Source organism: Bombina bombina, chromosome 6 (genome assembly GCF_027579735.1).
Source record: "Bombina bombina isolate aBomBom1 chromosome 6, aBomBom1.pri, whole genome shotgun sequence".
Lineage (NCBI taxonomy): Eukaryota > Metazoa > Chordata > Amphibia > Anura > Bombinatoridae > Bombina > Bombina bombina.
The window spans coordinates 1016816293-1016843288 of record NC_069504.1 but is presented as its reverse complement, the minus strand read 5'-3'; the positions used below and the strand labels follow the sequence as shown (position 1 = coordinate 1016843288).

The 26996-nt window shown below is 41.9% G+C and overlaps 1 protein-coding gene across 1 annotated transcript in view; it reads left to right on the top strand.

Moving 5' to 3' along the window:
- The window catches only part of LOC128664064 (damage-control phosphatase ARMT1), a 74938-nt gene that overhangs the window by 19464 nt on the left and 28478 nt on the right, over positions 1-26996 (top strand). Inside the window, exon 4 of the mRNA XM_053718739.1 lies at positions 22487-22728. Coding sequence (XP_053574714.1) covers positions 22487-22728 — 242 coding nt within the window. The remainder of the gene's footprint in view (positions 1-22486; positions 22729-26996) is intronic.

Genomic DNA, 26996 nt, shown 5'->3' with positions numbered 1-26996 from the left:
TTTAGTTGGAGGCAATGACGTCACCATTCTAACCACGTTGGCCACAAGTGGTGGCTCGGATTGGATTACCACCGACACACACCTCCTGTTGTGGGCAGTACTTTGATGTCGAATGCGATGTCATCGTTCCCAATATTTGACCAAAGTTTGTAACATATATATATATGGTAGGTGTTGCCAATAGTATTAGTTAATCTCATCTCTATTTAGGATGACATTTATTAATGAATAGCATAGGTATACGAATTGATGTAATAACAAGCTAGTGCTTAGGTTAATATATTGAATGTTATTTTATATTAAGATATAATTTGCTGATTTGTTCTATGATGGGTCAATGTGTCAATACCAATGGGACTTTGTTCGTATGGGGCCCAACTTCTTGGGAAGCATATTTTGATTGTCGTTTTTATTTTATGAATATGTTTTTTACATTTGTATAAGATGATTTATTAATTGTGTTTTTGGATATGTATATGATTGACTGTTTTTAGTGAGTATATATTACAGTTTTTTTAGGTGTATTACATCAATGATTGTATATATGTTATTATATATATGTGTTTGTGTATGCTATATGCACGCGGTATGTGTGTGTGTATGTATGTGTATATATATATATATATATATATATATATATATATATATATATATATATATATAATTTGTTTGGTATTATCTCTGCTGATGTGGGGTCGACATGGTAACTTTGATTTATGACAACAATTTGTTATTTACATAAATGGGAGTTTGTAATAGTTGCCATGGCGACCGCAGTAATTACACTTCACTCATGGCTGTGGATAATTACCAATTAACCAATGGTTGATTAGGACAGCTCTGTTAAATAGCAAGTGTATTGTCACTTTTACATTGAATAGCCAGAGGAAACAGCCCCTGTGAGGCTGAGAAATGCGTTGCTTTGATTTTAAATAAAGATATACTTTTTTTGATACACTTGCTGTGGTTTGGGATACTTTCACGCCGGTTCGTGGAGCTTTTGTAAGGATCCTGTTCAACAAGAGAATGGTCTACTGGGCGACTGAGAGGTCCCAGTCTGCTGTCACTGCACCCGAAGGTACAGCACTAATTGTGTGACCTTATATCACCTTTACTCCTTACTGGACTGTACTAGGATATGGTAGCTCTTTTTTTGCAACCTATCATAGGCACCTGTGAGGTTTCGTGGACCTAGCCCTTATCTTCGTGCCCAGAAGGCCTTCCATAGTGAGCTGGACCACTACAAAGCTCCAGTCTGTTCCAATAGCACCGTTGGTTGCGCTGCCTTTGTGAGTACCTACTCTCCCATTTATATATATATTTATTTGCCTGATGATATTAGGCCATGTTGGCGCCTCTGTGTTTTTTCTCCTTTAGTTACAGACACAGTAATAGATTTGAATCATTTAAAATTGCTCTCACGCTTAATATCAATCAGTGTATACTTTATTTGTGCACCATTACACACATTCACAATGTTAAGGTCTATGGCATAAGACCTTACTCATATCTAATATAGTCCCACTATGGACCTATATTGTTTCACTAGAAATAGATCACAGGTCATTTTTAGCAATAGCAATAATACACTCACACATCACATTATTAATTTTCTAACATTGCTATCACTAGTTTCTATATTTTAATAATATTTTATTTATTATTTTTTGTCTATACTACTCTTTGAAGTAGTTTCTATGTATTTCTTATGCATCTGAAGTGCCATATTCCCTTTATCATTAACATGACGATCGAGTTTGAACTGCACCAAACATTTTTTATTTTGTTAAATGTGTCCTTTCTAATGAATTTACATTGAGATTGATTTTTGTTTAAATCACAAATGAATTTACATTGAGATTGATATTTGGTTACATCATAAAATAACACTATTCGCAACAATGTATGAAAATAGCCCTCCAATGTTAAATTCTTGAGTGTTCCGTGTTTATCATTGGTCACCATGACAATCTTATTTGATTGTTTAGAACTAACTTTTTTGGCAAACAGATCATTCATGGAATCCAAACATCACCAGAGAACGTACTATTTTCTTCTACAAGATACGACGAGTCCACGGATTTCATCCCTACTTGTGGGATATTATCCTCCTGATAACAGGAAGTGGCAAAGAGCACCACAGTAGAGCTGTATATATAGCTCCTCCCTTCCCCTCCACCCCAGTCATTCTCTTTGCCTGCGTTATATTAGGAAGAGGTAAAGTGAGGTGTTAGTTTTATTTTCTTCAATCAAGAAGTTTTTTATTTTAAATGGTACCGGTGTGTACTATTTTCCTCAGGAGATTATAGAAGATTTCTGCCCTGAGCTTGATGATCTTAGCAGCTGTAACTAAGATCCACGTTGGTTCCCACAAGACTTCTGAAGGTAACATAAGGACATCTTCAGTGTGGAGAACGGTTTCATGCTACAAGCAGCATTAAGGTATGTGAAGCCCTTTATTTCTGAAGAGACTTGATATATCAGAGCTTGCTGGCATTTATTTCCTTGTAAGGGAATGGGGTAAGCAGTAGACCTGTTATACAGAGGGGTGTTACTGGAGTCCCTTGTTTTTATTTTTTCTAAGTGACATAAGGGCATGATATGACACTCTGGGAGAGGCATAAAGGCAGTAAAAGATAAGGCAGTAAAACGATTGTGGTGTTTTTATTGTATAACCAGCATGACTTGCTGGGATGTGTTTGGGGTGTTTTTGTGTTCCACTTAGCTTGTGTGTAAACCGCTTCTCCATGCAGTTGTGTTTGGGCCTACTCCGACATCGGCCATAAGGGGCGAGGCTTGTTTTCGCGCGCTCAGATGCGCACTTCCTTCTGACAGAGAAGCAGCAAGCAGTAACTCCGGTTGCTCCAGGGCAGTGGTTCTCTGGTCCGGAGTGTTGGCTAATCATTCCGAAGTACCCTGGGGGCAGGTAGGTGCCACGAGGTGAAGAAGGTATTTTTGTGTAAACTGATATTTTTTCTGATTTAAGTCACTTTAGAGCCTTATTTATCCCCTTACTCATGGGGTGCAGTAATTTTTGGATAAACCAATAAGTTTTAGTTAATTTTTGAGACAAATTAACGTTATTTAAGCAGTTTTGAAAACATTTTCACTTTTTCTTTCTTAAAGGCGCAGTACACATTTTTAAAAAATGTATTTAAAGCAATAAATAAAGTGTTTAAACGACTTCTGTGGTTATTACTAGTCTGTTCAACATGTCTGACATTGAGGAATCTCATTGTTCTATGTGTTTAGAAGCTATTGTGGAACCCCCTCTTACATTGTGTACCTCTTGTACTGAAAGGGCCTTACATTGTAAAGACCATATTTTAGGTCAAGAAAGTGTGCCTAAGGATGATTCTCAATATGAAGAGAATCCGGATATGCCATCCAATTCTCCCCAAGTGTCACAACCTTTGACGCCCACACAAGCGACGCCAAGTACCTCTAGTGCGTCTATTTCCTTTACTCTGCAGGAGATGGCTGCAGTTATGTCAACTAGCCTTACAGAGGTATTATCTAAATTACCAGTGTTACAGGGTAAACACTGTAGGTCAGGTATTAATGTGAATACTGAATTCTCTGATGCTTTATTAGCTATTTCTGATGTACCCTCACAGTGTTCTGAGTTGGGGGTCAGGGAAGTGCTGTCTGAGGGAGAAATTTCAGACTCAGGGAATGTGTTACCTCAGACAGATTCGGATGCTATGTCCTTTAAATTTAAGCTTGAACACCTCCGTCTGTTGCTTCAGGAAGTTTTAGCGACTCTGGATGATTATGACCCTATTATAATGCCACCAGAGAAATTGTGTAAGATGGACAAATATCTAGAAGTGCCTACTTACACTGATGTTTTTCCGGTTCCTAAAAGAATTTCGGAAATTATAAAGAAAGCATGGGATAGACCATGTATACCGTTTTATCCCCTCCTAATTTTATGAAAATGTTTCCCATATCAGACACCATTCGGGACTTGTGGCAAACGGTCCCTAAGGTAGAGGGAGCTATATCTACCCTGGCTAATCGTACAACTATACCCATTGAGGACAGTTGTGCTTTCAAAGACCCTATGGATAAAAAATTAGAGGGTCTCCTAAAGAAATTGTTTATTAATCAGGGGTTTCTTTTATAACCTACAGATTGCATTGTTCCAGTAACTACTGCAGCAGCTTTTTGGTTTGAGGCTCTGGAAGAGTCTCTGAAGGTTGAGACTCCGTTAGATGACATTTTGGATAGAATTAAGGCTCTCAAGTTAGCTAATTCTTTTATTACTGATGCCGCTTTTCAAATTGCTAAATTAGCAGCGAAAAATGCAGGATTTGCTATCCTAGCGCGTTGTGGCTCAAATCTTGTGTCATCAAAAACTAAGCTTTTAGCTATTCCCTTTAAAGGTAAGACCCTTTTCGGGCCTGAATTGAAGGAAATCATTTCTGACATTACATGAGGTAAAGGCCATGCCCTACCTCAGGATAAGTCTGTTAAGATGAGGGGTAAACAAAATAATTTTCGTTCCTTTTGGAATTTTAAGGGAGGATCTTCTGCTTCCTCTTCCTCCACAAAGCAGGAAGGGAATTTTACCCAATCTAAGTCAGTCTGGAGACCCAACCAGAATTGGAATAAAGGTAAACAATCCAAGAAGCCCGCTGCGGCTACAAAGACAGCATGAAGGGGTGGCCCCCGATCCGGGACTGGATCTAGTAGGGGGCAGACTTTCTTTCTTTGCCCAGGCTTGGGCAAGAGATGTTCAGGACCCCTGGGCACTAGAAATAGTGACCCACGGTTATCAATTGAAATTCCAGGATTTTCTCCCAAGAGGGAGGTTTCATCTTTCAAGATTATCTGCAGACCAGATAAAGAGAGGCGTTCTTACGCTGTGTAAAAGACCTTTTTACCATGGGAGTTATTTGTCCCGTTCCAAAATAGGAACAGGGACAGGGGTTTTACTCAAATCTATTCGTGGTTCCCAAAAAAGAGGGAACTTTCAGACCCATCTTAGACCTCAAGTGTCTAAACAAGTTTCTCAGAGTCCCATCGTTCAAGATGGAGACTATACAAACAATTTTACCAATGATCCAGGAGGGTCAATATATGACTACCGTGGACTTGAAGGATGCTTACCTTCATATTCCTATCCACAAGGATCATCATCAGTTTCTAAGGTTTGCCTTCCTGGACAAACATTATCAGTTTGTGACTCTTCCCTTCGGGTTGGCCACAGCACCCAGAATCTTCACAAAGGTTCTAGGGTCTCTTTTGGCTGTTGTCAGACCGCTAGGCATAGCAGTGGCGCCTTATCTGGACGATATTCTGATCCAGGCGTCAACATATCAACTGACAAAATCTCACACGGACACAGTGTTGTCTTTCCTGAGAACTCACGGTTGGAAGGTGAACATAGAGAAAAGTTCACTTGTTCCACAGACAAGGGTTCCTTTCTTGGGAGCTCTGATAGACTCGGTAGCCATGAAAATATTTCTGACGGAGGTCAGAAAATCAAAGATTCTAAATACTTGCCGAGGCACTTCAGTCCATTCCTCGGCCATCAGTGGCTCAGTGTATGGAGGTAATTGGATTAATGGTAACGGCAATGGACATCATTCCGTTTGCTCGCTTTCATCTCAGACCGCTGCAGCTGTGCATGCTCGGACAGTGGAATGGGGATTATGCGGATTTATCTCCTCAGATAAATCTAGATCAAGAAACCAGAGACTCTCTTCTTTGGTGGTTGTCGCTGGATCATCTGTCCCAGGGGACTTGTTTCCGCAGACCCTCGTGGGTGATGGTGACAACGGACACCAGCCTTCTGGGGTGCAGTCTGGAATTCCCTGAAGGCTCAGGGTGTTTGGACTCAGATGGAGTCTCTACTTCCAATCAATATTCTGGAACTGAGAGCAATATTCAATGCGCTTCCGCCAAATTCATCAGATTCCAGTCGGACAACATCATGACTGTGGCCTATATCAATCATCAGGGGGGAACAAGGAGTTCCTTAGCGATGAGAGAGGTATCCAAGATAATCTGTTGGGCGGAGGCCCACTCTTGTCATCTGTCAGCAATCTACATCCCAGGAGTAGAGAACTGGAAAGCGGATTTTCTAAGTCGACAGACTTTTCATCCGGGGGAGTGGGAACTCCACCCGGAGGTATTTGCCTCATTAATTCTCCGATGGGGCAGACCGGAATTGGATCTGATGGCATCTCGACAGAATGCCAAGCTTCCAAGATACGGATCCCGGTCGAGGGATCCTCAGGTCGAACTGATAGATGCCTTGGCAGTGCTTTGGTTGTTCAGCCTAGCTTATGTGTTTCCACCGTTTCCTCTCCTTCCACGCGTGATTGCTCGAATCAAACAGGAGAGAGCTTCAGTGATCCTGATAGCGCCTGCGTGGCCATGCAGGACTTGGTATGCGGATCTAGTGGACATGTCCTCTCTGCCACCGTGGAAACTTCCTTTGAGACAGGACCTTCTCATTCAAGGTCCTTTCCAACATCCAAATCTAATTTCTCTGCAGCTGACTGCGTGGAGATTGAATGCTTGATTTTATCGAAGCGAGGATTCTCTGATTCGGTTATCAGTACTTTGATACAGGCTAGAAAGCCTGTCACTAGAAAACTCTATCATAAGATATGGCGTAAATATCTTTATTGGTGTGAATTCAAGGGTTACTCATGGAGTAAAGTTAGGATTCCCGGGATTCTGTCTTTTCTCCAAGAAGGATTGGAGAAAGGGTTATCAGTAAGTTCCTTAAAGGGACAAATTTCTGCGTTGTCAATTTTGTTTCACAAATGTTTAGCAGATGTGCCAGATGTTCAGTCTTTTTGTCATGCTCTCTCTAGAATTAAGCCTGTATTTAGATCAATTACTCCTCCCTGGAGTTTAAATTTAGTTCTTCGAGTTCTTCAAGGGGTTCCGTTTGAAACCTATGCATTCCATGGATATTAAATTATTATCTTGGAAAGTTCTGTTTTTGGTTGCTATTTCTTCTGCTCGAAGAGTTTCTGAGCTTTCAGCGTTACAGTGCCTTATATCATATTTCATTCTGATAAGGTGGTTTTACGTACTAAACCTGGTTTTCTTCCCAAGGTTGTTTCCAATAAGAACATTAATCAGGAAATTGTTGTTCCTTCCTTGTGTCCTAATCCTTCTTCTAAGAAGGAGCGTCTGTTACATAATCTGGACGTGGTCCGTGCCTTAAAGTTTTACTTACAGGCAACTAAGGATTTCCGTCAATCATCTTCATTATTCATTGTTTATTCTGGAAAGCGTAGGGGTTAGAAAGCTACGGCTACCTCTCTTTCTTTTCTCTTGTAAGGTGTATCCAGTCCACGGATCATCCATTACTTGTGGGATATTCTCCTTCCCAACAGGATGTTGCAAGAGGATCACCCACAGCAGAGCTGCTATATAGCTCCTCCCCTAACTGCCATATCCAGTCATTATCTTGCAACTCTCAACATAGCTGGAGGTAGTAAGAGGAAAGTGGTGTAATATAGTTAGTTTTTTCTTCAATCAAAAGTTTATTGTTTTTAAATGGTACCGGAGTTGTACTATTTTATCTCAGGCAGCATTTAGAAGAAGAATCTGCCTGCGTTTTTCTATGATCTTAGCAGAAGTAACTAAGATCCACTGCTGTTCTCACATATGTCTGAGGGGTGAGGTAACTTCAGAGGGAGAATGGCGTGCAAGGTATCCTGCAATAAGTTATGTGCAGTTAAAAATTTTCTAGGGATGGAATTTGCTAGAAAATGCTGCTGATACCGGAGTAATGTAAGTTAAGCCTTAATACAGTGATTTAATAGCGACTAGTATCAGGCTTGCTACCAGAGGTATATACTCTGATTAATGTGCAATATAAAACGTTTGCTGGCATGTTTAATCGTTTTTATATATGCTTTGGTGATAAAACTTATTGGGGCCTAGTTTTTTCCACATGGCTGGCTTGATTTTTGCCTAGAAACAGTTTCCTTAGGCTTTCCACTGTTGTAATATGAGTGGGAGGGGCCTATTTTAGCGCTTTTTGGCGCAGTTAAAATTACAGACAGAGACATTCAGCTTCCCTCAGCAGTCCCCTGCATGCTATAGGACATCTCTGAAGGGCTCAAAAGGCTTCAAAAGTCGTGTACTGAGGAAGGTAAAGCCACAGTGGAGCTGTGGCAGATGTGACTGTTTAAAAACGTTTTTATCATTTTGTAAATCCGTTTTTTGTATTAAGGGGTTAATCATCCATTTGCAAGTTGGTGCAATGCTCTGCTAACTTGTTACATACACTGTAAAAATTTCGTTAGTGTAACTGCCTTTTTTCACTGTTATTTCAAATTTTAGCAAAATTTGTTTCTCTTAAAGGCACAGTAACGTTTTTTATATTGCTTGTTTAACTTGATTAAAAGTGTTTTCCAAGCTTGCTAGTCTCATTGCTAGTCTGTATAAACATGTCTGACATAGAGGAAACTCCTTGTTCATTATGTTTAACCCCTTAATGACCGAGGACGTGCAGGGTACGTCCTCAAAAAAAAGGCAGTTAACGCCTGAGGACGTACCCTGCACGTCCTCGGTGTGGAAAGCAGCTGGAAGCGATCCTGCTCGCTTCCAGCTGCTTTCCGGTTATTGCAGTGATGCCTCGATATGGAGGCATCCTGCAATAACCATACATGGCCATCCGATGCAGAGAGAGAGCCACTCTGTGGCCCTCTCTGCATCGGACATCGATGGCCGGTATCGTTGGTGGGTGGGAGCCGAATTGGGAGGCGGGTGGGCGGCCATCGGTGTTGCGCGTGACGTCACGGGGGGCGGGATCGGGATCGTGATCGTCGGGGGCGCGCACGGGCGCGCGCGCGTGCACGGGGGGTGGCGGGCGGGCGCGTGCACGGGGCGGGAGCGGGTGGGAACCGCTACACTACAGAAAAGTAGAAAAGGAAAAGTAAAAAAATAAAAAAATAAACTGTTTTTAAAAAACATCTAAGGGATCTGGAAGGGGTGGGGGGTTGGTCTTGGGGGGGGGGGGGAAAGCTACACTACAGAAAAGGGACATATTTTATTAAAAAAAAAGCATTTTTTTTCACTAAACTGGGTACTGGCAGACAGCTGCCAGTACCCAAGATGGCGCACATTAAGTCAGAGGGGGAGGGTTAGAGAGCTGTTTAGTGGGGGATCAGTGAGGTTGGGGGCTAAGGGGGATCCCTACACAGAAGCATATGTAAATATGCTAACAAAAAATGCACAAAAAATGCACAAAAAAGCCCAAATATACCTTTTATTTTAGTACTGGCAGAGTTTCTGCCAGTACTTAAGATGGCGGGGACATTTGTGGGGTAGGGGAGGGAAGAGAGATGTTTGGGAGGGATCAGGGGGTCTGATGTTTCAGGTGGGAGGCTGATCTTTACACTAAAGCTAAAATTAACCCTGCAAGCTCCCTACAAGCTACCTAATTAACCCCTTCACTGCTAGCCATAATACACGTGTGATGCGCAGCGCCATTTAGCAGCATTCTAATTACCAAAAAGCAACTCCAAAGTCATATATGTCTGCTATTTCTGAACAAAGGGGATCCCAGAGAAGCATTTACAACCATTTGTGCCATAATTGCACAAGCTGTTTGTAAATTATTTCAGTGAGAAACCTAAAATTGTGAAAAATTTTACGTTTTTTTTAATTTGATCGCATTTGGCGGTGAAATGGTGGCATGAAATATACCAAAATGGGCCTAGATCAATACTTGGGGTTGTCTACTACACTACACTAAAGCTAAAATTACCCCAAAAAGCTCCTTACATGCTCCCTAATTAACCCCTTCACTGCTGGGCATAATACACGTGTGGTGCGCAGTGGCATTTAGCGGCCTTCTAATTACCAAAAAGCAATGCCAAAGCCATATATGTCTGCTATTTCTGAACAAAGGGGATCCCAGAGAAGAATTTACAACCATTTATGCCATAATTGCACAAGCAGTATGTAAATAATTTCAGTGAGAAACTGAAAGTTTGTGAAAAAATTTGTGAAAAAGTGAACAATTTTTTGTATTTGATCGCATTTGGCGGTGAAATGGTGGCATGAAATATACCAAAATGGGCCTAGATCAATAATTTGGGATGTCTTCTAAAAAAAAATATATACATGTCAATGGATATTCAGGGATTCCTGAAAGATATTAGTGTTCTAATGTAACTAGCGTTAATTTTGAAAAAAATGGTTTGAAAATAGCAAAGTGCTACTTGTATTTATGGCCCTATAAGTTACAAAAAAAGCAAAGAAGATGTAAACATTGGGTATTTCTAAACTCAGGACAAAATTTAGAAACAATTTAGCATGGGTGTTTTTTGGTGGTTGTAGATATGTAACAGATTTTGGGGTTCAAAGTTAGAAAAAGTGTGTTTTTTTCCATTTTTCCTCATATTTTATAATTTTTTTTTATAGTAAATGATAAGATATGATGAAAATAATGGTATTTTTAGAAAGTCCATTTAATGGCGAGAAAAACGGTATATAATATGTGTGGGTACAGTAAATGAGTAAGAGGAAAATTTCAGCTAAACACAAACACCGCAGAAATGTAAAAATAGCCTTGGTCCCAAACGGACAGAAAATGGAAAAGTGCTCTGGTCACTAAGGGGTTAAAAGCCATGGTGGAACCCCATATGAGAATGTGTACTAAATGTATTGATTTCACTTTAAACAATAAAGATCAGCTTTTATCTTTAAAATTTTTATCACCAGAGGGTTCTGACGAGGGGGAAGTTATGCCGACTAACTCTCCCCACGTGTCGGACCCTTTGACTCCCACTCAAGGGACTTACGCTAAAATGGCTCCAAGTACATCAAAGACGCCCATAGCGATTACTTTGCAGGACATGACGGCAATCATGGACAATACCCTGTCAGCGGTATTAGCCAGACTGCCTGAATTTAGAGGAAAGCGCGATAGCTCTGGGGTTAGACGTAGTACAGAGCGCACAGATGCTTTAAGGCCCATGTCTGATACTGCGTCACAATATGCAGAAGCTGAGGAAGGAGAGCTTCAGTCTGTGGGTGACATTTCTGATTCGGGGAAACCTGATTCAGATATTTCTACTTTTAAATTTAAGCTTGAGAACCTCCGTGTATTGCTTGGGGAGGTGTTAGCTGCTCTGAATGACTGTGACACAATTGCAGTGCCAGAGAAATTGTATAGACTGGATAAATACTATGCAGTGCCGGTGTGTACTGATGTATTTCCAATACCTAAAAGGTTTACAGAAATTATTAATAAGGAGTGGGATAGACCCGGTGTGCCGTTTTCCCCCCCTCCTATTTTTAGAAAAATGTTTCCAATAGACGCCACCACACGGGACTTATGGCAGACGGTCCCTAAGGTGGAGGGAGCAGTTTCTACTTTAGCAAAGCGTACCACTATCCCTGTCGAGGACAGTTGTGCTTTTTCAGATCCAATGGATAAAAAATTAGAAGGTTACCTTAAGAAAATGTGTATTCAACAAGGTTTTATCCTGCAGCCCCTTGCATGCATTGCTCCTGTCACTGCTGCTGCGGCGGCGTTCTGGTTTGAGTCTCTGGAAGAGGCCTTTCAGACAGCTACTCCATTGACTGAAATACTTGACAAGCTTAGAACACTTAAGCTAGATAATTCTTTTGTTTCTGATGCCATTGTTCATTTGACTAAACTAACAGCTAAGAATTCTGGATTCGCCATCCAGGCGCGTAGGGCGCTATGGCTTAAATCTTGGTCAGCTGTCGTGACTTCAAAGTCTAAATTACTTAACATTCCCTTCAAGGGGCAGACCCTATTCGGGCCTAGTTTGAAGGAAATTATTGCTGACATTACTGGAGGTAAGGGTCATGCCCTTCCTCAGGACAGGGCCAAATCAAAGGCCAAACAGTCTAATTTCCGTGCCTTTCGAAACTTCAAGGCAGGTGCAGCATCAACTTCCTCTGCTACAAGACAAGAGGGAACTTTTGCTCAAGCCGGGCTGGAACCTACCCAGTCCTGGAACAAGGGCAAGCAGGCCAGAAAGCCTGCTGCGGCCTCTAAGACAGCATGAAGGAACGGCCCCCTATCCGGTAACGGATCTAGTAGGGGGCAGACTTTCTCTCTTCGCCCAGGCGTGGGCAAGAGATGTTCAAGATCCCTGGGCGTTGGAGATCATATCTCAGGGATATCTTCTGGACTTCAAAGCTTCTCCTCCACAAGGGAGATTTCATCTTTCAAGGTTATCTGTAAACCAGATAAAGAAAGAGGCATTCTTACGCTGTGTGCAAGACCTGCTAATTATGGGAGTGATCTGTCCAGTTCCACAGACGGAACAGGGACAGGGTTTTTATTCAAATCTGTTTGTGGTTCCCAAAAAAGAGGGAACCTTCAGACCCATTTTGGATCTAAAGATCTTAAACAAATTCCTCAGGGTTCCATCGTTCAAAATGGAAACTATTCGGACCATCCTACCTATGATCCAGGAGGGTCAATACATGACCACAGTGGATTTGAAGGATGCTTACCTTCACATACCGATTCACAAACATCATCATCGGTTCCTAAGGTTTGCCTTTCTGGACAGGCATTACCAATTTGTGGCTCTTCCCTTCGGGTTAGCTACAGCTCCAAGAATCTTTACAAAGGTTCTGGGATCGCTTCTGGTGGTTCTAAGACCGCGAGGTATTTCAGTGGCCCCTTATCTGGACGACATCCTGATACAGGCGTCAAGCTTTCAGATTGCAAAGTCACATACGGACATAGTTCTGGCATTTCTCAGGTCACATGGGTGGAAGGTGAACGAAGAAAAGAGTTCTCTATCCCCACTCACAAGAGTCTCCTTCCTAGGGACTCTGATAGATTCTGTAGAAATGAAGATTTACCTGACAGAGTCCAGGTTATCAAAGCTTCTAAAATCTTGCCGTGTTCTTCATTCTATTCCACGCCCTTCGGTGGCTCAGTGTATGGAAGTAATCGGCTTAATGGTAGCGGCAATGGACATAGTGCCATTTGTGCGCCTACATCTCAGACCGCTGCAACTATGCATGGTCAGTCAGTGGAATGGGGATTACACAGATTTGTCCCCTCTGCTAAATCTGGATCAAGAGACCAGAGATTCTCTTCTCTGGTGGTTATCTCGGGTCCATCTGTCCAAAGGTATGACCTTTCGCAGGCCAGATTGGACAATTGTAACAACAAATGCCAGCCTTCTAGGTTGGGGTGCAGTCTGGAATTCCCTGAAGGCTCAGGGATCGTGGACTCAGGAGGAAAAAATCCTCCCAATAAATATTCTGAAGTTAAGAGCAATATTCAATGCTCTTCTAGCTTGGCCTCAGTTAGCAACCCTGAGGTTCATCAGATTTCAGTCGGACAACATCACGACTGTGGCTTACATCAACCATGAAGGGGGAACCAGGAGTTCCCTAGCGATGCTGGAAGTCTCCAAGATAATTCGCTGGGCAGAGACTCACTCTTGCCACCTATCAGCAATCCATATCCCAGGTGTAGAGAACTGGGAGGCGGATTTTGTAAGTCGTCAGACTTTTCATCCGGGGGAGTGGGAACTCCATCCGGAGGTGTTTGCTCAATTGGTTCATCGTTGGGGCAAACCAGAACTGGATCTCATGGCATCTCGCCAGAACGCCAAATTCCTTGTTACGGATCCAGGTCCAGGGACCCAGAAGCGGCACTGATAGATGCTCTAGCAGCGCCTTGGTTCTTCAACCTGGCTTATGTGTTTCCACCGTTTCCTCTGCTCCCTCGACTGATTGCCAAAATCAAACAGGAGAGAGCATCAGTGATCTTGATAGCGCCTGCGTGGCCACGCAGGACCTGGTATGCAGACCTAGTGGACATGTCATTCTTTCCACCATGGACCCTGCCTCTGAGACAAGACCTTCTACTACAAGGTCCTTTCAATCATCCAAATCTAATTTCTCTGAGACTGACGCATGGAGTTTGAATGCTTGATTTTATCAAAGCGTGGCTTCTCCGAGTCAGTCATTGATACCCTAATGCAGGCACGAAAGCCTGTCACCAGGAAAATCTACCATAAGATATGGCGTAAATACCTTATTGGTGTGAATCCAAGAATTACTCATGGAGTAAGGTTAGGATTCCTAGGATATTGTTCTTTCTCCAAGAGGGTTTGGAAAAAGGATTATCAGCTAGTTCTTTAAAGGGACAGATTTCTACTCTGTCTATTCTTTTGCACAAGCGTCTGGCTGAAGTTCCAGACGTTCAAGCTTTTTGTCAGGCTTTGGTTAGAATCAAGCCTGTGTTTAAGCTCCATGGTGGTGCAACAGGTTTAAACTTGGTTCTTAAAGTTCTTGGGGGTTTCGTTTGAACCCCTTCATTCCATTGATATTAAACGTCTTTTACATAATCTGGACGTGGTTCGTGCTTTAAAGTTTTACTTACAAGCTACTAAAGATTCTCGCCAAACATCTACACTGTTTGTTGTTTACTCTGGACAGAGGAGAGGTCAAAGAGCTTCGGAAACCTCTCTTTCTTTTTGGCTTCGGAGCGTAATACGCTTAGCCTATGAGATTGCTGGACAGCAGCCCCCTGAAAGGATTACAGTTCATTCTACTAGAGCTGTGGCTTCCACCTGGGCCTTCAAAAATGAGGCTTCTGTTGAACAGATTTGCAAGGCGGCGACTTGGTCTTCGCTTCATACCTTTTCACAATTTTACAAATTTGATACTTTTGCTTCTTCGGAGGCTATTTTTGGGAGAAAAGTTCTACAGGCAGTGGTTCCTTCCATTTAAGCCTGCCTTGTCCCTCCCTTCATCCGTGTACTTTAGCTTTGGTATTGGTATCCCACAAGTAATGGATGATCCGTGGACTGGATACACCTTACAAGAGAAAACATAATTTATGCTTACCTGATAAATTTATTTCTCTTGTGGTGTATCCAGTCCACGGCCCGCCCTGTCCTTTTAAGGCAGGTCTAAATTTTAATTTAAACTACAGTCACCACTGCACCCTATGGTTTCTCCTTTCTCGGCTTGTTTCGGTCGAATGACTGGATATGGCAGTTAGGGGAGGAGCTATATAGCAGCTCTGCTGTGGGTGATCCTCTTGCAACTTCCTGTTGGGAAGGAGAATATCCCACAAGTAATGGATGATCCGTGGACTGGATACACCACAAGAGAAATAAATTTATCAGGTAAGCATAAATTATGTTTTTGGCTGAGAAGTATCATTTGCCTGGTATATGAGATTGCTGGACAGCAGCCTCCTGAAAGAATTACGGCGCATTCTACTAGGGCTGTGGCTTCCACATGGGCCTTTAAAAACGATGCATCTGTTGAACAGATTTGTAAGGCTGCGACTTGGTCGTCCCTTCATACTTTTTCAAAATTTTACAAATTTGATACTTTTGCTTCTTCTGAGGCTGTTTTTGGGAGAAAAGTTCTTCAAGCAGTGGTGCCTTCTGTTTAGGTCTCTGTCTTGTCCCTCCCTTTCATCCGTGCCCTGTTGCTTTGGTATTGTCTCCCACAAGTAAGGATAAAATCCGTGGACTTGTCGTATCTTGTAGAAGAAAAGGAAATGTATGCTTACCTGATAAATTGATTTCTTTTACGATACGTCGAGTCTACGGCACTCCTTGTCAATTTAAGGCAGATAATATTTTTTATTATTTACAACTTCAGTCACCTCTGCACCTTTTAGCTTTTCCTTTCTCTTCCTATAACTTTCGGTTGAATGACTGGACGTGGAGGGGAAGGGAGGAGCTATATATACAGCTCTGCTGTGGTGCTCTTTGCCACTTCCTGTTAGCAGGAGGATAATATCCCACAAGTAAGGATGAAATCCGTGGACTCGTTGTATCGTAGAAGAAATCAATTTATCAGGTAAGCATAAATTTCCTTTTTGCTCGTATATCACAACTAACTATTATAATATATCGCTGATGTAATCATGTTTTGATACGTAGGATTTGTTTGAGTGGCAATGTGTTGATGTAATGAGTCTCTAATAAGAGACATATGTTCCAAACATCCAATGTTAAATCTGATTGGTCCCAGTTGTATTTAAAAAGGTACCCTGACAACTGTGCTGTATATGCCTGATGAAATGACTGTTTGATAAAGGCAGAGAAACGCGTTGCATTAAGGAAGCATTGTTTCTGCCCGGCTACACTTTATGCCTTTTTAACTTGTTTTTATTTAAAGCAGGTTTTTAACACAAGTTTATATCTGGTGGTATGTTTATATACAGCATAATATGTTTTGATCAATTGGTCTATCCATAAAGCGTTCCTGTTTGCTGGGAGTAGGTGAGTTGATACACCTTTAATCTATCAGCCTGCGTCCACAAGCAAACAAGGGTGCTTCTACCAAATGTGAGTACCCACTTTTACCGTTTGCTCTGACCCTTGATGGTAACAATGAGGCGTCCCTATATTTCATTGTTACTGTAGACTTTAATTGTGTTTGTCTTGTGATCTGAAATTGGTGTTTATCAATTGTTGTATTTAACTTTGATTTATTACAATGTGACTAATTTCTCCAACATAGGTGTGTCCGGTCCACGGCGTCATCCTTACTTGTGGGATATTCTCCTCCCCAACAGGAAATGGCAAAGAGCCCAGCAAAGCTGGTCACATGATCCCTCCTAGGCTCCGCCTACCCCAGTCATTCTCTTTGCCGTTGTACAGGCAACATCTCCACGGAGATGGCTTAGAGTTTTTTAGTGTTTAACTGTAGTTTTTATTATTCAATCAAGAGTTTGTTATTTTGAAATAGTGCTGGTATGTACTATTTACTCAGAAACAGAAAAGAGATGAAGATTTCTGTTTGTATGAGGAAAATGATTTTAGCAACCGTAACTAAAATCCATGGCTGTTCCACACAGGACTGTTGAGAGCTACTAACTTCAGTTGGGGGAACAGTATGCAGTCTCTTGCTGCTTGAGGTATGACACATTCTAACAAGACGATGTAATGCTGGAAGCTGTCATTTTCCCTATGGGATCCGGTAAGCCATGTTTATTACGATCATAAATAAGGGCTTCACAAGGGCTTATTAAGACTGTAGACTTTTCTGGGCTAAATCGATTCATTATTAACACATATTTAGCCTTGAGGAATCATTTTATCTGGGTATTTTGATATAAGAATATCGGCAGGCACTGTATTAGGCACCTTATTCCTTAGGGGCTTTCCCAAAGCATAAGCAGAGCCTCATTTTCGCGCCGGTGTGGCGCACTTGTTTTTGAGAGGCATGGCATGCAGTCGCATGTGTGTGGAGCTCTGATACTTAGAAAAGACTTTCTGAAGGCGTCATTTGGTATCGTATTCCCCTTTGGGCTTGGTTGGGTCTCAGCAAAGCAGATACCAGGGACTGTAAAGGGGTTAAAGTTTAAAACGGCTCCGGTTCCGTTATTTTAAGGGTTAAAGCTTCCAAATTTGGTGTGCAATACTTTTAAGGCTTTAAGACACTGTGGTGAAAATTTGGTGAATTTTGTACAATTCCTTCATGTTTTTTCGCAATTGCAGTAATAAAGTGTGTTCAGTTTAAAATTTAAAGTGACAGTAACGGTTTTATTTTAAAACGTTTTTTGTACTTTGTTATCAAGTTTATGCCTGTTTAACATGTCTGAACTACCAGATAGACTGTGTTCTGAATGTGGGGAAGCCAGAATTCCTATTCATTTAAATAAATGTGATTTATGTGATAATGACAATGATGCCCAAGATGATTCCTCAAGTGAGGGGAGTAAGCATGGTACTGCATCATTCCCTCCTTCGTCTACACGAGTCTTGCCCACTCAGGAGGCCCCTAGTACATCTAGCGCGCCAATACTCCTTACTATGCAACAATTAACGGCTGTAATGGATAATTCTGTCAAAAACATTTTAGCCCAAATGAACACTTGTCAGCGTAAGCGCGGCTGCTCTGTTTTAGATACTGAAGAGCATGGCAACGCTGATACTAATATCTCTGAAGGGCCCCTAACCCAGTCTGATGGGGCCAGGGAGGTTTTGTCTGAGGGAGAAATTACTGATTCAGGGAACATTTCTCAACAGGCTGAACCTGATGTGATTGCATTTAAATTTAAGTTGGAACATCTCCGCATTCTGCTTAAGGAGGTATTATCCACTCTGGATGATTGTGACAAGTTGGTCATCCCAGAGAAGCTATGTAAAATGGACAAGTTCCTAGAGGTGCCGGGGCTCCCAGAAGCTTTTCCTATACCCAAGCGGGTGGCGGACATTGTTAATAAAGAATGGGAAAGGCCCGGTATTCCTTTCGTCCCTCCCCCCATATTTAAAAAATTGTTTCCTTTGGTCGACCCCAGAAAGGACTTATGGCAGACAGTCCCCAAGGTCGAGGGAGCGGTTTCCACTTTAAACAAACGCACCACTATACCCATAGAGGATAGTTGTGCTTTCAAAGATCCTATGGATAAAAAATTAGAAGGTTTGCTTAAAAAGATGTTTGTTCAGCAGGGTTACCTTCTACAACCAATTGCATGCATTGTCCCTGTCGCTACAGCCGCATGTTTCTGGTTCGATGAGCTGATAAAGGCGGTCGATAGTGATTCTCCTCCTTATGAGGAGATTATGGACAGAATCAATGCTCTCAAATTGGCTAATTCTTTCACCCTAGACGCCACTTTGCAATTGGCTAGGTTAGCGGCTAAGAATTCTGGGTTTGCTATTGTGGCGCGCAGAGCGCTTTGGTTGAAATCTTGGTCGGCTGATGCGTCTTCCAAGAACAAGCTACTTAACATTCCTTTCAAGGGGAAAACGCTGTTTGGCCCTGACTTGAAAGAGATTATCTCTGATATCACTGGGGGTAAGGGCCACGCCCTTCCTCAGGATCGGCCTTTCAAGGCAAAAAATAAACCTAATTTTCGTCCCTTTCGTAGAAACGGACCAGCCCGAGGTGCTACGTCCTCTAAGCAAGAGGGTAATACTTCTCAAGCCAAGCCAGCTTGGAGACCAATGCAAGGCTGGAACAAGGGAAAGCAGGCCAAGAAACCTGCCGCTGCTACCAAGACTGCATGAAATGTTGGCCCCCGATCCGGGACCGGATCTGGTGGGGGGCAGACTCTCTCTCTTCGCTCAGGCTTGGGCAAGAGATGTTCTGGATCCTTGGGCGCTAGAAATAGTCTCCCAAGGTTATCTTCTGGAATTCAAGGGACTTCCCCCAAGGGGGAGGTTCCACAGGTCTCAGTTGTCTTCAGACCACATAAAAAGACAGGCATTCTTACATTGTGTAGAAGACCTGTTAAAAATGGGAGTGATTCATCCTGTTCCATTAAGAGAACAAGGGATGGGGTTCTACTCCAATCTGTTCATAGTTCCCAAAAAAGAGGGAACGTTCAGACCAATCTTAGATCTCAAGATCTTAAACAAGTTTCTCAAGGTTCCATCGTTCAAGATGGAAACCATTCGAACTATTATTCCTTCCATCCAGGAAGGTCAATTCATGACCACGGTGGATTTAAAGGATGCGTATCTACATATTCCTATCCACAAGGAACATCATCGGTTCCTAAGGTTCGCATTCCTGGACAAGCATTACCAGTTCGTGGCGCTTCCCTTCGGATTAGCCACTGCTCCAAGGATTTTCACAAAGGTACTAGGGTCCCTTCTAGCTGTGCTAAGACCAAGGGGCATTGCTGTAGTACCTTACTTGGACGACATTCTGATTCAAGCGTCGTCCCTTCCTCAAGCAAAGGCTCACACGGACATCGTCCTGGCCTTTCTCAGATCTCACGGATGGAAAGTGAACGTGGAAAAGAGTTCTCTATCTCCGTCAACAAGGGTTCCCTTCTTGGGAACAATAATAGACTCCTTAGAAATGAGGATATTTCTGACAGAGGCCAGAAAATCAAAGCTTCTAGACTCTTGTCGGATACTTCATTCCGTTCCTCTTCCTTCCATAGCTCAGTGCATGGAAGTGATCGGGTTGATGGTAGCGGCTATGGACATAGTTCCTTTTGCGCGCATTCATCTAAGACCATTACAACTGTGCATGCTCAGTCAGTGGAATGGGGATTATACAGACTTGTCTCCGAAGATACAAGTAAATCAGAGGACCAGAGACTCACTCCGTTGGTGGCTGTCCCTGGACAACCTGTCACAAGGGATGACATTCCGCAGACCAGAGTGGGTCATTGTCACGACCGACGCCAGTCTGATGGGCTGGGGCGCGGTCTGGGGATCCCTGAAAGCTCAGGGTCTTTGGTCTCGGGAAGAATCTCTTCTACCGATAAATATTCTGGAACTGAGAGCGATATTCAATGCTCTCAAGGCTTGGCCTCAGCTAGCGAGGGCCAAGTTCATACGGTTTCAATCAGACAACATGACAACTGTTGCGTACATCAACCATCAGGGGGGAACAAGGAGTTCCCTAGCGATGGAAGAAGTGACCAAAATCATTCTATGGGCGGAGTCTCACTCCTGCCACCTGTCCGCTATCCACATCCCAGGAGTGGAAAATTGGGAAGCGGATTTTCTGAGTCGTCAGACATTGCATCCGGGGGAGTGGGAACTCCATCCGGAAATCTTTGCCCAAGTCACTCAGCTGTGGGGCATTCCAGACATGGATCTGATGGCCTCTCGTCAGAACTTCAAAGTTCCTTGCTACGGGTCCAGATCCAGGGATCCCAAGGCGGCTCTAGTGGATGCACTAGTAGCACCTTGGACCTTCAAACTAGCTTATGTGTTCCCGCCGTTCCCTCTCATCCCCAGGCTGGTAGCCAGGATCAATCAGGAGAGGGCGTCGGTGATCTTGATAGCTCCTGCGTGGCCACGCAGGACTTGGTATGCAGATCTGGTGAATCTGTCATCGGCTCCACCTTGGAAGCTACCTTTGAGACGAGACCTTCTTGTTCAGGGTCCGTTCGAACATCCGAACCTGGTTTCACTCCAGCTGACTGCTTGGAGATTGAACGCTTGATCTTATCGAAGCGAGGGTTCTCAGATTCTGTTATCGATACTCTTGTTCAGGCCAGAAAGCCTGTAACTAGAAAGATTTACCACAAAATTTGGAAAAAATATATCTGTTGGTGTGAATCTAAAGGATTCCCTTGGGACAAGGTTAAGATTCCTAAGATTCTATCCTTCCTTCAAGAAGGATTGGAAAAAGGATTATCTGCAAGTTCCCTGAAGGGACAGATTTCTGCCTTGTCTGTGTTACTTCACAAAAAGCTGGCAGCTGTGCCAGATGTTCAAGCCTTTGTTCAGGCTCTGGTTAGAATTAAGCCTGTTTACAAACCTTTGACTCCTCCTTGGAGTCTCAATTTAGTTCTTTCAGTTCTTCAGGGGGTTCCGTTTGAACCCTTACATTCCGTTGATATTAAGTTATTATCTTGGAAAGTTTTGTTTTTGGTTGCAATCTCTTCTGCTAGAAGAGTTTCAGAATTATCTGCTCTGCAGTGTTCTCCTCCTTATCTGGTGTTCCATGCAGATAAGGTGGTTTTACGTACTAAACCTGGTTTTCTTCCAAAAGTTGTTTCTAACAAAAACATTAACCAGGAGATTATCGTACCTTCTCTGTGTCCGAAACCAGTTTCAAAGAAGGAACGTTTGTTGCACAATTTGGATGTTGTTCGCGCTCTAAAATTCTATTTAGATGCTACAAAGGATTTTAGACAAACATCTTCCTTGTTTGTTGTTTATTCTGGTAAAAGGAGAGGTCAAAAAGCAACTTCTACCTCTCTCTCTTTTTGGATTAAAAGCATCATCAGATTGGCTTACGAGACTGCCGGACGGCAGCCTCCCGAAAGAATCACAGCTCATTCCACTAGGGCTGTGGCTTCCACATGGGCCTTCAAGAACGAGGCTTCTGTTGATCAGATATGTAGGGCAGCGACTTGGTCTTCACTGCACACTTTTACCAAATTTTACAAGTTTGATACTTTTGCTTCTTCTGAGGCTATTTTTGGGAGAAAGGTTTTGCAAGCCGTGGTGCCTTCCATTTAGGTGACCTGATTTGCTCCCTCCCTTCATCCGTGTCCTAAAGCTTTGGTATTGGTTCCCACAAGTAAGGATGACGCCGTGGACCGGACACACCTATGTTGGAGAAAACAGAATTTATGTTTACCTGATAAATTACTTTCTCCAACGGTGTGTCCGGTCCACGGCCCGCCCTGGTTTTTTTAATCAGGTCTGATAATTTATTTTCTTTAACTACAGTCACCACGGTACCATATGGTTTCTCCTATGCAAATATTCCTCCTTAACGTCGGTCGAATGACTGGGGTAGGCGGAGCCTAGGAGGGATCATGTGACCAGCTTTGCTGGGCTCTTTGCCATTTCCTGTTGGGGAGGAGAATATCCCACAAGTAAGGATGACGCCGTGGACCGGACACACCGTTGGAGAAAGTAATTTATCAGGTAAACATAAATTCTGTTTTTTAAAGAATTTGTTTTGAACATGAATGCGTCGGATATTTTGTCACATTTTGTCTTTGTTCATCTCACTGTTTTAAAACACAAAATAAAACATCATTTATTGTGACTGAGCAAAATGCATTTTAGATATAAAATTCTTCTCCTGTTTATTTCAGGTAGGTGTCGAAGCTGAGAAAAGAGCATTGTCCTTCTTCTCCAGACTGCGGAATGAACTGCATACAAATAAACCTATCCTTCCACTAACAGATAATGAGCCTGATACACATATCTGGAACCAGTACCTCCTCTACCAGAAAACTCTAATGAATGAGGATGAAGAACCCTGCTGGTTCAGTTCACCTTGGTTGTATGTGGAATGCTACATGTACCGCAGGATTCGTGAAGGTTTTGTACACAGGTAGAAATCCACATGCAGATACTTAAAGGGATATTCCAGCCAAAATTGGAAACACATGGGTGCATTTCGGTATTGAACAGAAGCAATTTTATCATATACATGCATTGGCAAAAATGCTTTTAATAAAAAAAAGTGTATTTAAGTATGCACCGTGCACCAGCATTTTAAACACCGCACTTGCTCAGAGAGCGAGGTGCTTGTACCATCTGTTAATGACTCAATTTGTTAATTGCTGACATGATACAAGCCCAAGTGATGATCTGAGCAGCTGCATTATTTAATATGTGGGAGCAGTAACAATATCTATGTTTCACATGTGCGTGTAGAAATGTTAACACTAAAACAGTGATAACTTTTACTAGAAGCATTTTTGCCAACACATGTATATGGCAAATACGTTTCTATTCAAACATGTAATTAATCTATGTGCATTTATATTTATATATTTTTCATATTTACATTTTTATTGAGGAATTTGCGCATAACAAATCAGGTATACATAATACATGTTCTGATGTAAAATGCAGATACAATACAGTCATAAGAAACATGTTTGTATGGGCATATTGACAGATATCTATCCTCCTTTTTGTGATTTCAACATAAGATATGCATATACACCATGCAATAAATGTACACGATATACATCAATGATTGTCACAATTTAAGGTATCAGCATATCTGTCCATAGGTGATATGATATATCTGTTCCATGCAAAATAAACAGGACACAAACTAGAAAAACAAACAAACCAGAAAAAAAAGGGAAAAGAAAGGCTCTCAACAAGATATTGGCTGGACAGTTAGTGTTCAGATTGAGATAACTGAATATCAGCTGACCTATCAAGCCTCTCCGTCAGGGAATGTAATATTTAGGGATTAAATCAATTTATGGATGGATTTCCTATTATACTACAGTGTTAGAGAAAAGGGTTCTATTTAATGCTATATGAGGATATTCTGGAAAGACGGGATTTTCTAAAATTCTAAAGTGAGGTCTGCCTTGTGCTCGTCAATAAATGTCAGATGAATCCAACTCCCAGGCAGGAGACGGGGGTCTGGATATAAGGCAGCATAGAAAAGTATACTAGTTAGAGCATCAATCTTAATGTCCCTCCTCTAGAGTGTGTGGGGCATAGTTCAAGGGTGATGAGTAAACATATTATGTTACCGCAGCTCATTAGAAGTTATATCATTGAAATGACAGTACCCCGGGAAAATTTATGAGATCGGTGATTTACATCCCACAACCTGTACAACCTTTGATGGAAATTTTTGCTTTATGTACAGTGATCATTTATGCCATCTTGCCTGCAGCCGCGGACGCCAACCACAGGACATGAGACAAGCCATGATAATAACTTCCCATCATGAACACAAGCAATAAACTAAAATGCAGGGGGTAATGTTGTATCGTACATTCCCTATCTATAAAATTAGTGTGACATGGAGGGAACAAAGGCTGTTCGGCAGTGTAAGGTCATAAGTAGTATTTACATTTAAGTAACTTGAGTTACCTCAGTATGAGCTAGATCGCTGCTTGAGAAATTGAAGGGACATCAAGTTATATAACCCATATTTAGAAATCACAAGCAAACATTAAATAATAAGCTACAGAACTCAACAACAGATTACATCACACCCGCTACAGTATGTCTTTATTTTATCTACCCCTCTCCAGTTTTATGAGCGAGTACTCCTCTATGGATGCAGAGATAATCTCCGTTGCAAACCATTGGTAGGGATGGTTGACGACAAGCTGCAAGATTCTTATAGCGTGCAATACCAGCAGTTCTAGTCCGGCAGTCTCTCCATCCTATGTCAATAACCTCAAAGCAATGAGGATGAGCCGTAAGGGTATGCTATCACAAAGAAGCCTCCCGGGCGAATAAGTTGTAAGTTTGTCAGTTGCCAGTGATGCCTTGAGTGATTTTGTGTCCCCACTGAGCGCTGTGGGAAAAGGACCCACCGGGAGCGACGGAGCTGCGTCTCTAGGGACTTGCGGCAGAGAAATGAGAGTTTCTTCCCCCGCAGCGGTCCACATTGCCCGTTGGTGGTGTTCCAGCTTTGCAAGGTACATTTTCAAAGGTTCAGAGTGGTCGGGTAGCCGATATGGTGCTCTAACATCAACACCCTCCTGGAGAGCGTCAGGCAGAGATCCCCAACATGGTCTGTTTGTTAAGTGGCGCTCCAATGCTTGCATCAACTCTGTCTTCATTGTGGTCTCCATTTTGATGCTTTCGATTGCGTGAGGAAGGCTAGAATTTCTGAAGCTGTCGGTTGCGTCGGGACCGAGGCAATGCACCGCCTCTAGCTGTCCCTCCTGACGTTTTGCAGCAGTTTCCTCCACTGTTAGGTGATTTAGCAAGTAGTCATATGGGGCCCTCTCTATGAGTCTGTGCATAAGGGATGCCAGTTTTATAGGAAGGCCCTCAAGATACATCAGAGAATCCCTTTCTGTTATAACCGACATGCTTTAAATTTGTTTCTCCTCTCCTCCAGAAATCATGTAACAGTAAAGTGATGCTAGTCAGCGTGTTGGTTAACTGTCCAGTTGGTTATGTATGTTGAAGAGGTTCAGTAAGTTAGAATACTCTAACGGCACTGATAGCCCGGCTCTTCCCGGGGGGGGGGGTGTTTGCCTATATGTAGTAGGCCGCCGCCTTAGGCCTTTATGCTACCATCTGAGCCCCCAGTGTCATAAGAACAGCCAGATAAAGAAATATTGGGCCACAATCGCCAACCCTGTGAAGCTGATGTATATTATGGTCTTAATCTTGCTGTAAAAGGTTAATAATCGGCGGATTATCAAAGATTCTTCTGGAGCCTGCAGAAAATGCGTCCTATCCAGAACACTGCTCGGACACGCCCCTGTGCATTTATATTTTGACTGGAATGTCCCTTTAAGCTTTCAAATATAATAGTACTTTCATTCATCAATGTATATGTTAATATACTTTTATATGGAGAAATACTTTCAGCATAAGTCTGTTGCTTTGTTGTTAGTTTGGAGTTTTACTTTCGTGATATTTCACATTTTGTTCTCGTAAGTGCTCATCCGCAACAATGTGAACTTTACAGGGTTCAGGAAAATCTCTTCACTGGTGATCATAAATAATTTTTTCTGAGTCTTTGTGGCATTTTTTTTAATTATCATTTGGCCAAAACCTTCCTAAATGGGTTTGTATTATTATATAACTTGTCACAATTGTTAATACTGTCTGTTTGAAGAACCTCGTAAAAAGTGCATTCAATTTAATACAATTTTTATTTTTACCACATGCTGTAAAAATATTATTTTGAAAAGGCTGTATTATGACCATAGCTAAATCTTGGGAATGAGGGATTCCTTACAGATATCAAAACGTGTATCTGTGTGTGCATGTCATGTGCACTTCTTACAAATGTCTGACCAATTAAAGCTCCATAATGGTTACGTCATAGCTATCTGCAAAATGCCATGGTCATCAGTAAAAAAACATATGTATCTCAAAGTATTAAAAGTCTAATTATAACAATTGAACTATATAAGAAGACAAAGGTACTGTTTCTAGGAAGAATATAATCTAAATAATTTAACCCCTTAATGACCGGACCATTTTTCAATTTTCTTACCCTTAATGACAATGGCTATTTTTACATTTCTGCAGTGTTTGTGTTTAGATGTAATTTTCCTCTTACTCATTTACTGTACCCACACATATTATATACCGTTATTCTCGCCATTAAATGGACTTTATAAAGATACCATTGTTTTCATCATATCTTATAATTTACTATAAAAAAATGTAAAATATGAGGAACAAATTGAAAAAAAAACACACTTTTTCTAACTTTGACCCCCAAAATCTGTTACACATCTACAACCACCAAAAAAAAACATTCTAAATAGTTTCTAAATTTTGTCCTGAGTTTAGAAATATCCAATGTTTACATGTTCTTTACTTTTTTTGCAAGTTATAGGGCCATAAATACAAGTAGCGCTTTGCTATTTCCAAACCACTTTTTTCCAGAATTAGCGCTAGTTACATTGGAACACTGATATCTTTCAGGAATACCTGAATATCCCTTGACATGTATATGTATATATTTATATTTAGAAGACATCCCAAAGTATTGATCTAGGCCCATTTTGGTATATTTCATGCCACCATTTCACCGCCAAATACGATCAAATAAAAAAAAAAACTTAAATTTTTCACAATTTTAGGTTTCTCACTGAAATTATTTACAAACAGCTTGTGCAATTATGGCACAAATGGTTGTAA